The sequence below is a fragment of the Chrysochloris asiatica genome, unplaced genomic scaffold (genome assembly GCF_000296735.1).
Source record: "Chrysochloris asiatica unplaced genomic scaffold, ChrAsi1.0 scaffold00094, whole genome shotgun sequence".
NCBI classification, from domain to species: domain Eukaryota; kingdom Metazoa; phylum Chordata; class Mammalia; order Afrosoricida; family Chrysochloridae; genus Chrysochloris; species Chrysochloris asiatica.
The window spans coordinates 11,429,280-11,442,129 of NW_006408612.1; the positions used below are offsets into that span (position 1 = coordinate 11,429,280).

At 36.9% G+C, this 12,850-nt stretch overlaps 1 protein-coding gene across 1 annotated transcript in view; it reads left to right on the forward strand.

The window, feature by feature from the left end:
- The window catches only part of PLEKHA3 (pleckstrin homology domain containing, family A (phosphoinositide binding specific) member 3), a 38,968-nt gene extending 29,000 nt beyond the window's left edge, over positions 1-9,968 (forward strand). Inside the window, exons 7-8 of the mRNA XM_006866690.1 lie at positions 403-518; positions 8,642-9,968. Coding sequence (XP_006866752.1) covers positions 403-518; positions 8,642-8,769 — 244 coding nt within the window. The 3' untranslated portion in view covers positions 8,770-9,968. The remainder of the gene's footprint in view (positions 1-402; positions 519-8,641) is intronic.
- The last annotated feature ends 2,882 nt before the right edge of the window (positions 9,969-12,850 follow it).

A 12,850-nucleotide genomic window follows, 5' to 3' on the forward strand; every position in this document is an offset into this window, starting at 1 on the left:
ATCAGTTATTGATTGACATTGTATAGCTGTACTTGTGAAATCCACAGCTCTTATGTTTTAAACATGTGTAAGTTATTGATTTTGGTTGAAGCCTACTATATAGCTGGATGCTCTCCTACAGAGAAAGTTGCTTCTTTACTATACCCCTTTCTATTTAGTTCTACATAGAGCCCATCTCACCAGGTTACCAGCTGGGTTCTAGAGAGCATGACATGGGCATTTGATCTCTGGATGAATAGAATGTTGCTAACATAGTTCTTTGGGAATAAAAATAGTTGTTTTTTCATTTAAAGAGAAGTAATTTAAAACTCCTATAGAGTTAAGGGGCCAGGAGTTTTCATTTGTTTAAGGCCTTACAATTTAATGGTTCTCTCAACGTCATGGTTTTAATGTAATTTGCAGGAGTACCTACTCTGTGAAAGAACCAGTGTCTGCACTTCATCGATTCTCCCAGCGACGCCGAAGAACCTATTCAGATACAGACTCTTGTAATGATACTTCCCTCGAAGACCCAGAGAGTAAGTTAAATGGACTCTGCTTCTTTCTGTGGTCTAGTCAGCAAAATTGGTGGAAATGAAAGAATACTGACGTGAACACTGTACTTTGCCTTTATGTTATTTCCTTAATTCAGAGCTAAGTTAACAACACACAATCAACAAAAACTATCACCTTACAGATAGAATTGTCATTACCTCAAAAGTGCTCGTATCTTTTAGTAAAATAGAATATCATAATCTTTCATCTCATTATATTTTAGTAGTCTGTTACTCCTGCATTCTCAATAAAAAGACATTTTAGAAGAAAGCATGAATTATAGGTTGGATTTCAGGGGGAAATAAAGACACATTTTCTAGGTTCATAGTAAAACAAATCAGCGTTGCTACTTTACTTATGATAACTTGAAATAGTTAAGGAAACTGATTTTGCCTGGTGGAAGTAGTGAGTTGTAGTAGCATTTATTCCTCTTGTCTTTTTCTGCTTTTCTCTTTAAGGAGGCAGCATACAGTGATGGAATACTGTAGAAAGAACTGAATTACTTAATGTTAAATTTTTTTTTTTTTTGAGAGATAAAGCTTTGAAAAGTGCCAGGATATCTAGTTAGGCAATTGTGATGATGATTTTGAGTGATCCCAAATATGACCTTATTGTTACAATTTCCAGTAATAGACTTTTGCTTGTCAAACTCTTTTACTGTATTGCCCATGAAGCATGTGGGATAGATAGAAATTACATATAGTTCCCAATTAAGGAACAGATTGTGTTCCAAGAGTTCATTTGTACGTCAGTTGTTTGGAACACAGATTGTATTTCCCTATGGGAATAACCACAATAATTGGTTAAATTCGTTAGATAGATTCAGAGAGCTCTGCTAATTCATAGTGAGGCTGAATTGGGTAGTGCACTTGTAGTATTTGCGTATATTGAATACAGTGATTGAAGTAGAGTTGTTCACTTAACTAGAAAACTAAATGGGTTTAATTAGAGGAGGATGTAAAGTTCATAAAATCCCTGGTGACATAGCTGAAGTACTTAACTTTGTGACTGCTAACTGTAGGTCAACAATGTGAACCCCAGGCACACCCTGGGATAATGATGTGACAGTCTGCTTTCTGTAAAGATTACTGTCTTAGAAACTCTATGCGACAGTTTTTCTCTGACCTTATAGAGTCCCTATGAGTCAGAATAGACTACATAGCAATGGGTTTATAGAGTTCACAGAGATGGTGGAGATTTCAAAAGGGACTGCTGCCCATAATCAGATGTTTATAGATTGATGGGATCATTTTTAAATTTACCAGTCTGTTTATTGATATAAAGCAGTGTTCTTTACTCATTCCCATTTAGAATTTAAGTTAGAACAATGAGTAGAGAAAGGATAGAAGGAAAAATGGATAGTATGGTAAGAGGAAGGGAGAGAAAACTTTTCTGAGCCAATTAAACAAAGCTTGGAAGAGAAAAGGAAAAGAGGAAGAGGATTAAAGAGAAGGTGGACATAACGAGAAAAATAATACTCGAAGCAGAATTAGATATGTACAGTGAAGGAGAATGAAAAGCTGTGAGCCCAGCATATGTACAGTATCCAGTTATTGGATTGGTTCAGTTCTTTCTTATCTAATTGAAAAACAAAACCAAACCCATAACCTGTTCCCCCTCCTTACTACCTTTCCTCTACAGGAGTTACTCATCCTGTGACTTTGTTGTTGTTAAGTGACTTAGTCCCTACTTATTCCAAATGGACTGCAGCATCTTTCCATCCAAAGAATTCTCTCCTATAGCCCTCCAATTAGTGTATGATGCCATCATTGACACACTAACTTAAGCCAGAAACTAGGTGTAGACCAGAGCTTCTCAAATTTTAATGTGGATACAAATCATTACTTGGTGCTAGTAGAGTATAGATTTGGATTCAGTAGATCTGGTGTGGGACTTGAAATCTGCACTTCTAACAAGTTCCCAGCTGATAACCAAGGCGTATACCAATTGTAGCAAGGCTGTCAACTAACTGCTTGAACATTTTTTGGAGTTGTTCATAGCCTGCTATTTGTTAAAAGTGACATTTAATAGGTAGATATTTAGATCTTTCATTTCCAGTTTCATAAACAAAGACACCAAGACATAGAGAATTAAGTTATTTGTCTAAGATCCCATTATTTAATGAGGCAAAGCGGTGACTAGAACCCAGGTCAATTGATTCCCAGTTTTTGGCTTTCCTTTTCTTTTTCCTTCTGTTGCCTTAAATATTGTCAGTTCCGAGTAGGAGTCATTACTCACTATATCCATCCCCAACAAGAAGACCTGAACTCCATAGCATAGCCTCCACCACCCATAATGGTCTGGGCTTACCAACCCTAGCCCACCCCACAGCCTGCAGAACTAACTGTCTTTTGTAAGCTTTTGCTTCCAATTGTTCACGTACTACCACTTCTCTCCTTTTAACATAAAATATGCTAACATTTAATACTATTTGTGAACTATATGATATGACTTTGGATTATTGTGTCTGAGGTTTGTTGTCTTTGTTGTCTTCTGTATTATTATCATGAAGTTAAGTGGCTGTTTTGGGTCTTATATGTAGGAATTTGTTCAAGGCATAAAGAGTGGCTTGTCTTTATTGGAACATGTATATTAGAATATTGCAGGCCTCAGTGGCATGCTGGACATCTATTTATTCTTCCAGATCTACTCTCCACCATTCTGTACCCGGAGCATCAGCTGGGTCTCTTGACTTTTTGGCTTCCAGTTAGATTTGACCAATGTGGAGCATTAGCAAGAGATAGGAGGGAAGCAAGTGAGTTTACCATTTATTTCCTCAGTCCTAGATTGGCTTCTTTTGCTGGAAGGTGATAGATCTTTGCTGTAGTGTTCTCTGGATTGTAGGCGCTACTTCCTCCTCTTGATCCTTCTGGCTCAAGGATCTATCTTTCTATTTTTTGTGATATTCCTAAACTTTTAAAAAAAATATGAGGGGGCTTCAAAAAGTTAATGGGAAAATGGAATGAAAAGATAATAGGTTTTTAATAGTGTATTTTTTAAAGCTCCCCTTGTAGGTGTTTATGAAACTCATCTCAGGTTGTCCAGTTTGATTTTGCCATTTATTTCCTGCCAGTGGTTAATATAAGGTTCTTCCCTGTTTCCAGTATTGATTAGTTGATGGCATCTTTGATTGTATTAGGAATCCTTTTTGATAAGTTATCCAGCCTTTACTTAACATTTGCAGTGACAACTCCTTACTTTTAAAATATTTTTAGTCTATCCATTGTTGGTCATTAGCCAGTTCGTTTCTTGTCCTTCCTTATGTTTAGTTATGGTATACCTGCTTATAACTCCATCTCATTATTTAGCTCAGGAATTGTACAAAGTAATTCTGAATTTTCTTCTATAACAGTTACTCAGATATCCTCCTCCCCTTGTTCTTTTTTAAGGTCAAATACTTATAGTTTCTTTTGTTTGTCTCATATGACATGGCGTTTAAGCTTTACCATCCTGCATTTGTCTCTGATCCACCAAAATTGTTACAGCTAAAACTAAGTCTGATTTTGGCTTCTGATTCAGACATTGAACTTTGAGTAAATTAGCCTGAAGTTGTTTCTTGTTTTTTTTAAAGCAATCATGTCATACTTTTAGCTCAGAGATGACTTTTCATCCTGTTATTTGAAATCCAGTGCTGTTTTCCTGTGTTCTTACTGTTTAGTTTTGGAACCTGAAGTTGGGACTTGCAGTTGCTCAGTTTCACCATAGTAACTTTTTCTCATTGCTCAGTCTGTCAAATTGTTGTAACTTTTTAAATTGTCTCTTTCAGCTGTTTGTAAATTGAATGAGCATACCTTCCTTTTAGAGCACATTGCTGAAAGAAATGTCGAGAGGCTAGGCACTCACTATTCATAGAGCTGTTAGACCTTCCTAGGAGCTGTCATTAGGGAGCCCTCGTGGCACTGTAGTATAAACACTGGACTCCTAACCACAAAGTCATCAGTTCAAATTCACTAGCTATCCCAAGGGAGAAAAATGAAACTTTCTGCTCCTGTAAAAATGTGCCTCCTTGAAAACCCTAGACAGGATGGTTATGAGCTGGGATCAACTTAATGACAGTGAGTTTGTTTTTGGGTTTAGGGGCTGTCACTAATATACTTCTGCATCAGTTTTCTCATCCAGTCCACATTTCTTTCGCTGTCCCAAAGTACTTTCCTAGTCTCTAACCAAAGTACTTTCCTAGCTCTAAGGAGCTCTGGTAGCGTAGTGGTTACGAATCGGGCTGCGAACCTTAAGGTCAGTGGTTCGAAACTACCAGCCGCTCCGCTGGAGAAAGATGAGGCTTTCTACTCCCGTAAAGATTTACACCCTTGGAAACCCTGTACAGGGTTGCTATGGGTCGGAACTGACTCGACGGCACTTAACAACAACAACAACCCTCCCGCACTGCCCCCTCTCGCCCCACAGCTCTTACTTAGGAAATGAGGCTTGCAGGTTGGCATGACTTGTTCTTAGTGAGGCTGAACTGCCATAGAAGAGTGACTTCTTTCTTCCTCAGTGTCTTCACAGTCCATTAGTTTAATAGCCAAAACCTAGTTCATGATGCATGCCAGCATTTTTTAAAGCCCCCCTTTAGGTGTTTATGAAACTCATCTCAGGTTGCCCAGTTTGACTTTGCCATTTATTTCCTGCCAGTGGCTAAGTTCTTTAGTTTCCAGTACCCACTGCTATTTGAACACAGTTTTGAAAAGTTTTGGAAAACTTTTCTTTTTCTAGATAATTTTGAAGAGATGATGATAGGTCTAATATAAGTAAGTTCTTCTACTCCCTTGAAATGTAATTTAGTTGACTTGGGTATCAGTGCTAACCTGCTGCTGGCAAGTCCACTCCTACTGATGGTGGCCTCGTGCTATAACACAGAATTGAATTCTCTAGGATTTTCTTGCATGTGATCTTTATGGAACCAGTTACAGGCTAGGTTTGAATGATCAAACCATTTGTACCAACCCAGGGTGCTAAAACAGATTGCTCTTTTGGTATCTCCTTATCTGTTTTGATCTTTAATTTCTCATCACAGTGTTGATTCTATTCTTTAGACCAGGGGAGGGAAACTTTTTTTCTGCCAAAATGTATAACATTTGTGGGTCATACATAATTATCAACTTATAATTTATAATTATACACAATTATCAAAATTAGCCTGCTGTATTTGGTCAAACATTTAATTAACTCACCCCTATTGTGATGGCTGGAACTGCGGTTGCTTTTATAGGGCCAGACCAAATAATTCCACGGGCTATATAAGGACGTTCCCTACCCCTGCTCTAGACTGTTTTCTTTGATGAAGAAGATACAAGTCTTGTGAGCACTTGAGGAATTCACCTACTTTTCCTTTATACATATTGATCCTAGGCAGAGGGATTATTTCATCTCTGTTTTCACTGTTGCCCTTTAATTATTCCTTTTTCCTTCCTTTGACTTTCTTGACAAACATATTATTTTTGCCTTTTATACTGTCCAGATCTCAAGAAAGTTAATTCTATTTGCTGCCTGATACTTTTCTCTAGATGTCACTTTTTTTTGGTTTTCTCTTTCAGGACTCCATTTATGATAGCTGTACTGAGTTTTTTAAAAGCCAGCCATTTTCTTTGCATTATCTTTCTTTTAGGGACCCTCGTCCTGATTTTTTTAAAACGATTTTCTTAAGAGCTAAGTATGCATATTCTTTTTCATTTACTCACTGCCATAGAATTGAAGTCTACTCACAGTGACTCTGTATAGTTTCCAAGACTGTAAATGAGATCAGATAGTCTAATCTTTCTCCTTGAGTTTGAACTACCAACCTTTTGGTTAGCATTCCAACCCCTAACCCACAGTGCTGCCAGGGCCTAATTCACTGGACATGAGCCAGTCTAGCTGTTAGGTTGTTTCTGGTTCTGTAAAGTTGGCTCCAACTCCTAGTTACCCTCTACCAAGCATGAGGTCCTTTTCCAGCTGTTATGTACCGCAACAAAACAAATCTTTAACTTGACAAGTGTAGGCTGGATCAGAAGTTTAGCGTCAGATTCTGATTATGCTAAAATTTAATGTCTCTTGTTAGTGTTAGTTGACAGAACCCTGATAGAGTAGTGGGTTATGCGTTGGGCTGCTAACCACAAGGTCAGCAGTTGGAATACACCAGCCACTCCTCTGGAGAAAGATGAAGCTTTCTACTTCTATAAAGATTTATAGCCTCAGAAACTCTGTACAAGGTTGCTGTGAGTTGGAACTGACTCAACTACATATAGCAGCAGCCATGGCAGGGCTTTTCCTTAGGAAGTATGTGCATTACAATTGATAGTTTTAATTGAAAGTCTTTATTCAAAAATATTTTCTTTGGGAGATGCAACTACTTTTTAAAATGAAATACATTTAAAATAGAATTACACAAGTAATACATGACCATTGTGAATTCAGATAATATATGTGTGTAAAAGTACAACTGCTTTGGCACTGGGCTCTGCTTCAGTTCATTGTGCCTACTTGGATATGCACTCATAGTTCTGAGTTGCATTCTCATGGGAGTATGAGCACTTTCCCTGCCAGATACCTTGTCAGCTTTGCTCAACCTCACAACAAGTAAGCAAAGCCTGCATTACTCCTACTTCTGTTAACAATTGTATGTGACCTTTTTTGGGTCTTTCATTGCCCAGAAAACGAGGAGGATACTAATAGCATTAAGGAGCTCTGGTAGCGTAGGGGTTACAAGTTGGGCTGCTAACCTCAAGGTCAGCAGTTCAAAACTACCAACTGTTCTGCTGGAGAAAGAAGAGGTTTTCTGCTCCTGTTAAGATTTATAGCTTCAGCAACCCTATCCTGGGTTGCTGTGAGTCGGAACCGACACCATAGCACATAACCATAACCACCACCACTATCAGCATTAAAATGATCTGACTGAAAAAGCAATGATAAATTAAGAGATAATTGAATTCAGTTCAACAAATATATATTGGAGTCCTGGTCTAGCGCTGTACGATAAGAACTGAACTGCTAAGCACATCTACAGCCCAAATCACAGTGTCACTAGCTACTCCTTGGAAACCGTATACAGGGTTGCTATGAGTTGGAACTGACTCAATGGCACTTAACAACACAGATACATATTTATTGCCCATTATGTGCTAGCCATGGTTCTAGCACTGAATCAAATAAAAATCTCTATGTTGTTTCATAATTTGTCTCATGAATTCTGGAGTGTATCTTTATCACTGAGAGTTTAGATTTTTCTCTGTAATGTTGTGGTGGTGGTTGTTAGGTGCTGTTGAGTTGGTTCTGATTCATAACGACTCTCTGCACAACAGTAAAACACTGCCCAGTCCTGTGCCATCCTCACAGTTGTTATGCTTGAGTCCATTGCCTCTGTGCCAATCCATCTAATTGGGGGTCTTCGTCTTTTACATGGACCCTCCACTTTACCAAGCATGATATCCTTCGCCAGGGACTGGTCCTTCCTGATAACATGTCTGAAGTATGTGAATTGAAGTCTCACCAGCCTTACTTCTATGAAGCATTCTGTCTGTACTTCTTCCAAGACAGCTTGCTTGTTTTTCTGGAAGTCCATGGTACTTTTACTATTCTTCTCCAACATCATAATTCAAATACAGCAGTTCTTCTTTGATCTTCTTATTCATTGTCTAACTTTCACGTGCATATGAGGCTATTGAAAATACTATGGCTTAGGTCAGGCAGACCTTAATCCTCAAACTGACATCTTTGCTCTTGAATTGTATAAAGAGGTCTTGTGCAGCAGATTTGCTTAATGCAGTATGTCATTTGATTTTTTTGACTGCTGCTTTCGTAGCTGTTGATTGTGGAGTTAAGCAAAATGAAGTTTTTGATAACTTCAATCTTGTCTCCATTTATCATGATGTTATTTATTGTGAGGATTTTTGTTTCCTTTACATTGAGGTGCCGTTTATACTGAAGTCTTGTCTTTGATCTTCATCAGTAAGTATTTAAGTCTTCTGTGCTTTTAGCAAGCAAGGCTGTATCATCTGCATATTGAAGGTTTCTTGTAATAAAAACAAAATAATTAGCAAGAAATTTCCTCTCTGCAAATAGGAATTTTAAAATGTTCTTTTGTAGAGGACTCAATTGATAATGTTTAACATTTCCTTTAATTTCTTCATAGGACCTGTTCACTGTTCAAGAAATACACTTAATGGAGATTTGGCATCAGCAACCATTCCTGAAGAACATAGGTTTTTGGCCAAAAAAAAATCTGACTCAGAAGATCCTCTTCCATCATTTTCTTCCTGAGGAAACTGAGGTGTCCAACTTCCTCTAAGTATTGCTATGCAAAAGCTGCTGTAATTAAACTATTGTTATAGGGAGTAGTTTTTCCCTTTACTTAGGATTTCTCTGCACTTTATAGAATATTGTAAAAAAACAAACAAAAACAACCCACATACTTTTGAAGTGTATTTTATCTTTATATAATTTGCAAGAGTATTTTCCTAATAACTTCACGGTATGATTGTGCATCTTTTTATCTTTTTTTTTTTTTTTTTTAAAAAACAAATGGTGGTGTAACATTTTGACATCCATAAGGACAAATGTAGATATTTTTCTAAAAAAAAACTGTGAGGGACTGACTGATAGTTTAGTCAGTGTGTATTGTAGCTTATAAACATGGAATCTTATAGAGATAAGGTTTCGGTTTGAGAGAAGTATGGTTTATGTAACTTGTGCCATGGACCAAATGGTCACATTATCCCAGCTAAAAATGAATTACTATATAGCAGCTTGATGGTGAGTGTATTGTATTCCTTTAAGCAAAAAGGAAACACTTGACATTTTGAATATTTTTAGCCCAAATTCTATGAACACATTGATGATTTTTTAAAAGCAGACTATGTTGTCCTGCATATGTGAAGTTGATGCTACTGATTTGTCAATACCAAATGTTGAATTAAAGTATTTAATGTTTATTTATTTATTATTCTGTTGCATCAAAAAAATGAATTCTAACTTTTGTGACCTACCAAATTTAAGATGTGTAACATTGTTTTTTGCATTGTTCTAGAAAAGAAGCTTATTGTTGTAGTGACCTTGCTCACATACACCAGAGAAATAAATGACTTGCAATGGAAGAGGATTTTAGTGCTTTTTTCCTAAAATAGACAGTAAGCTGCTTTTGTAAGGTATTATATTACAGCTCTTTAGAATATTTAGAGATATTTTTTATTTATAAATATTTATATGGAAAAAGAATTCTGTTAAGATGACTGTACTACATACACCACTTTAGAATGGCATTATTTAATTAAAGAACAAATGGCATTTTTTGGTTTGTGCTTGTCCATACCTGTTGTCAGTGTTTGCTTTGTAAATAGTTTTTTCATTGTCTTTGGAGTGATGGTTTTATTCAACAACTTAGATAAGGAACACTTTAAAACTGGTTTGGTGTTTTTAAGTTCATCAGACATTGAATAAATACATGGTTTTTGCATTCAAAATCATCACATAATACATTGTATTTTTTACATCTATTGATGTTCTGTCTAATCTCTATCAGTGCTGATTTAGTTTATTGCTTTGATTTTGTTTGTATATGGGCTTCATGGGGAATACACAAATGATTTTAGATTTGTTGTCTGTGAGTTTAGAATAATGGTATGACCTATTTAACTTTAAATCTCCCTTGTAAGTTTATATGGGATTCTTTTCTTTCTAGAGTTAAATTTGGTATTCTGTTTACTAAAATCCATAGTTACAGACTTTTATCCTTATGTTTAAAATGGGCATGAACAATCTATAAACAGTTTATATAAAGATGCAGTTAGATAAATTGTATGCTACTTGGAACGTTTGTAAGTAGCACACACTCATTAGACTACACTATATTAAATAGTGGACTCTTTCTACTCATTGAGTTAGTGATTAGGTTTTCCTTTTTTTAGAACCATGAAGGTTGAAATGCTGCTTGCTGATAGGTAGTTTTTGGAAGTGATAGGTTTATAATGAAAACACATCAACAAGCTTTTGAACGAATAGAATGAACTTGTTTTCTATTGTTCTACACAAATAGACGAGTTCATCAACAGTTTTCTTTATTTTTAATACAATCACTTCTGGTATATGTAATTTTTATCCTCTTGAAGTATGTACTTTCAAGAAAGAATCATTCTTTTTTTATTGTGGCCGTTTATTGTGGCTGTTGTTGCTGAGTGCCGTCGAGTCGACTCCGACCCATAGCGACCCGTATAGGGTTTCCAAGGAGCAGCTGGTGAGTTTGAACCGCTGACCTTGCAGTTCAAATGACTTTGCAGTCTGCCACATTAACCCACAGCGCCACACCAGGACTCCTTTATTGTGACTAGAGACCACTCATTTTTCCTGAGGAACCAAACACCTGTGTAAACCTTTTTTTTTGAGGAAGTATATATTGTATTTAGGTTTTGATCAGTGAATAGTCAGCATGAAACAATCTGTCAAGCTTACGGGAGTGTTTTATTTTGAGGAGTCATGTGTATTTTTAAGTGCTCCTGACTTTTCTGAATTTTAAAAAAGATGAACCAAAGAAGAACAATTCTCTGAAATTTGTCAGGTTTTTCTACCATTTTTTGCTTTGTCTAGCCATGAAGTTATTGAGCAATTTGGAGAGTCTGTTGATATATTGATGGTTTTATACACAAAGCCAGAGCTCCCTTTTCATTTCAAGGGAATCACAGGCCTCTGTGATGAATCTTGATAAGAATTTTTTTAAACAGTCTAAATTACAATTTTTTTATATTAGAAAGGAGCCCTGGTGTGGCACCATAGGATAAGAACTTGACTATACGGTTGATTTGAATTGCAAGGTCAGCGATTTGAACTCACCATCTGCTCCTCGGAAACCCTATACACGGTTGCTATGAGTTGGAACTGACTTGAAGGCACTAACAACAGCATATTGGATTATTGCATTGTCTTTAATCAGGACAAGTTCAGAAGTGAATGATGCTTGTGCTTAAATTTAAATTATAAGGCAAATGAGAAAGTATCTTCTCATGAAGATACATGAAACCTTTGACCTTGCATTGCGGCTTTTCACTATGCATAATCAAATGTAGTGTTTAAAAATCATCCCAGCATCTCCAGATGTGTATCTTTGTAATATGTTAGCATTCGATTGCTCTTTATTCAGTTTCCAAATACATAATCATATCTAATTTGAGCTGTGCTGATTTTTTACTGCTTCTATTTAATGAGGTCGCTGAGTCTGCCCTTAAGACTTTGCTATTACCACTTGTTGCAAAGTGATTGTCTTGGTCTGAAGGAAAGCCAGATTATGCCACAGTTGCCCCGGAGGAGGTCTCTCTTTTAAGAGCTCTGGTGGGTAAGTAGGACGCCTGGTGGTGCAGTGGGTTCAACATTTTGCTACTAACCACAAGGGCAGCAGTTCAAACTCAATATCTGCTCTACAGGAGAAAAAGGTAAGACAGTCTGCTCCTGTAAAGATTACAGACGCAGAAACCTTTTGGAGCAGTTCTACTCTGTCCTATAGGGTCACTATGAGCGGGAATTGAATAGACTCAACGGCTGTGGGTTTTGGCTTGTTGGGTAAGTAAGGACCCCTGGTGATGCTGTAGCTGAGCGCTTGACTGAAAGGTTGATGGTTTGAACCCATTAGCCATTTCATAGGAGAAAGGTGTGGCAGTCTGTTCCCATAATGATGGCAGTTCACCTTTGTCCTAGAAGGTGTCATCATGAGTCTGGCTGTGGGTTTCGTTTTTGGTGGGTAAATAAATGATAGCTGGTAGAATAGAGCTGTTTCCTGTTTTTCCTGTTCTCTGGTACGTTTCTCTGTGAATTCACACTGAATTTGTAAGTTTAAATTCTTTTAATTTAACTTTATTAAAATGATTCATGCACATAGTTAAAAAGTCAAATAGAAAGGACTTAACGCTGAAAAAGAATCTCCCTTCCACCTCCCAGTTGTATTTCTAACTCTTCTAGTAGTTTTTTTCTTGTCTTTACCTTCCTAATTTAAATTCATTATGCTGCCTTTTTTGATTTAGCCATTTCAGAAATGATTTCTTGAATTACATTAATGGTAGATAGAGTTTACTTATTTTATAGCCCATCTTCCCCAGTTTTTCTCCCCCTAGTTTTCCCAATACAGATCTATCGTAACGTAGTTTTAAACTAATAGATGGAAATATTGATCACTGGTATACCACATGGTGAACTGTCATTTCCTTTCTACTAGAACCTTGTTTTCCCTGGAGTTAATACTCATCTGATCTTAAACTTTGCTTAGTTTTTTTCTCTCTCTATAAGGAGCTCTGGTAGCGTAGTGGTTACGAATCGGGCTGCGAACCTTAAGGTCAGCGGTTCGAAACTACCAGCCGCTCCG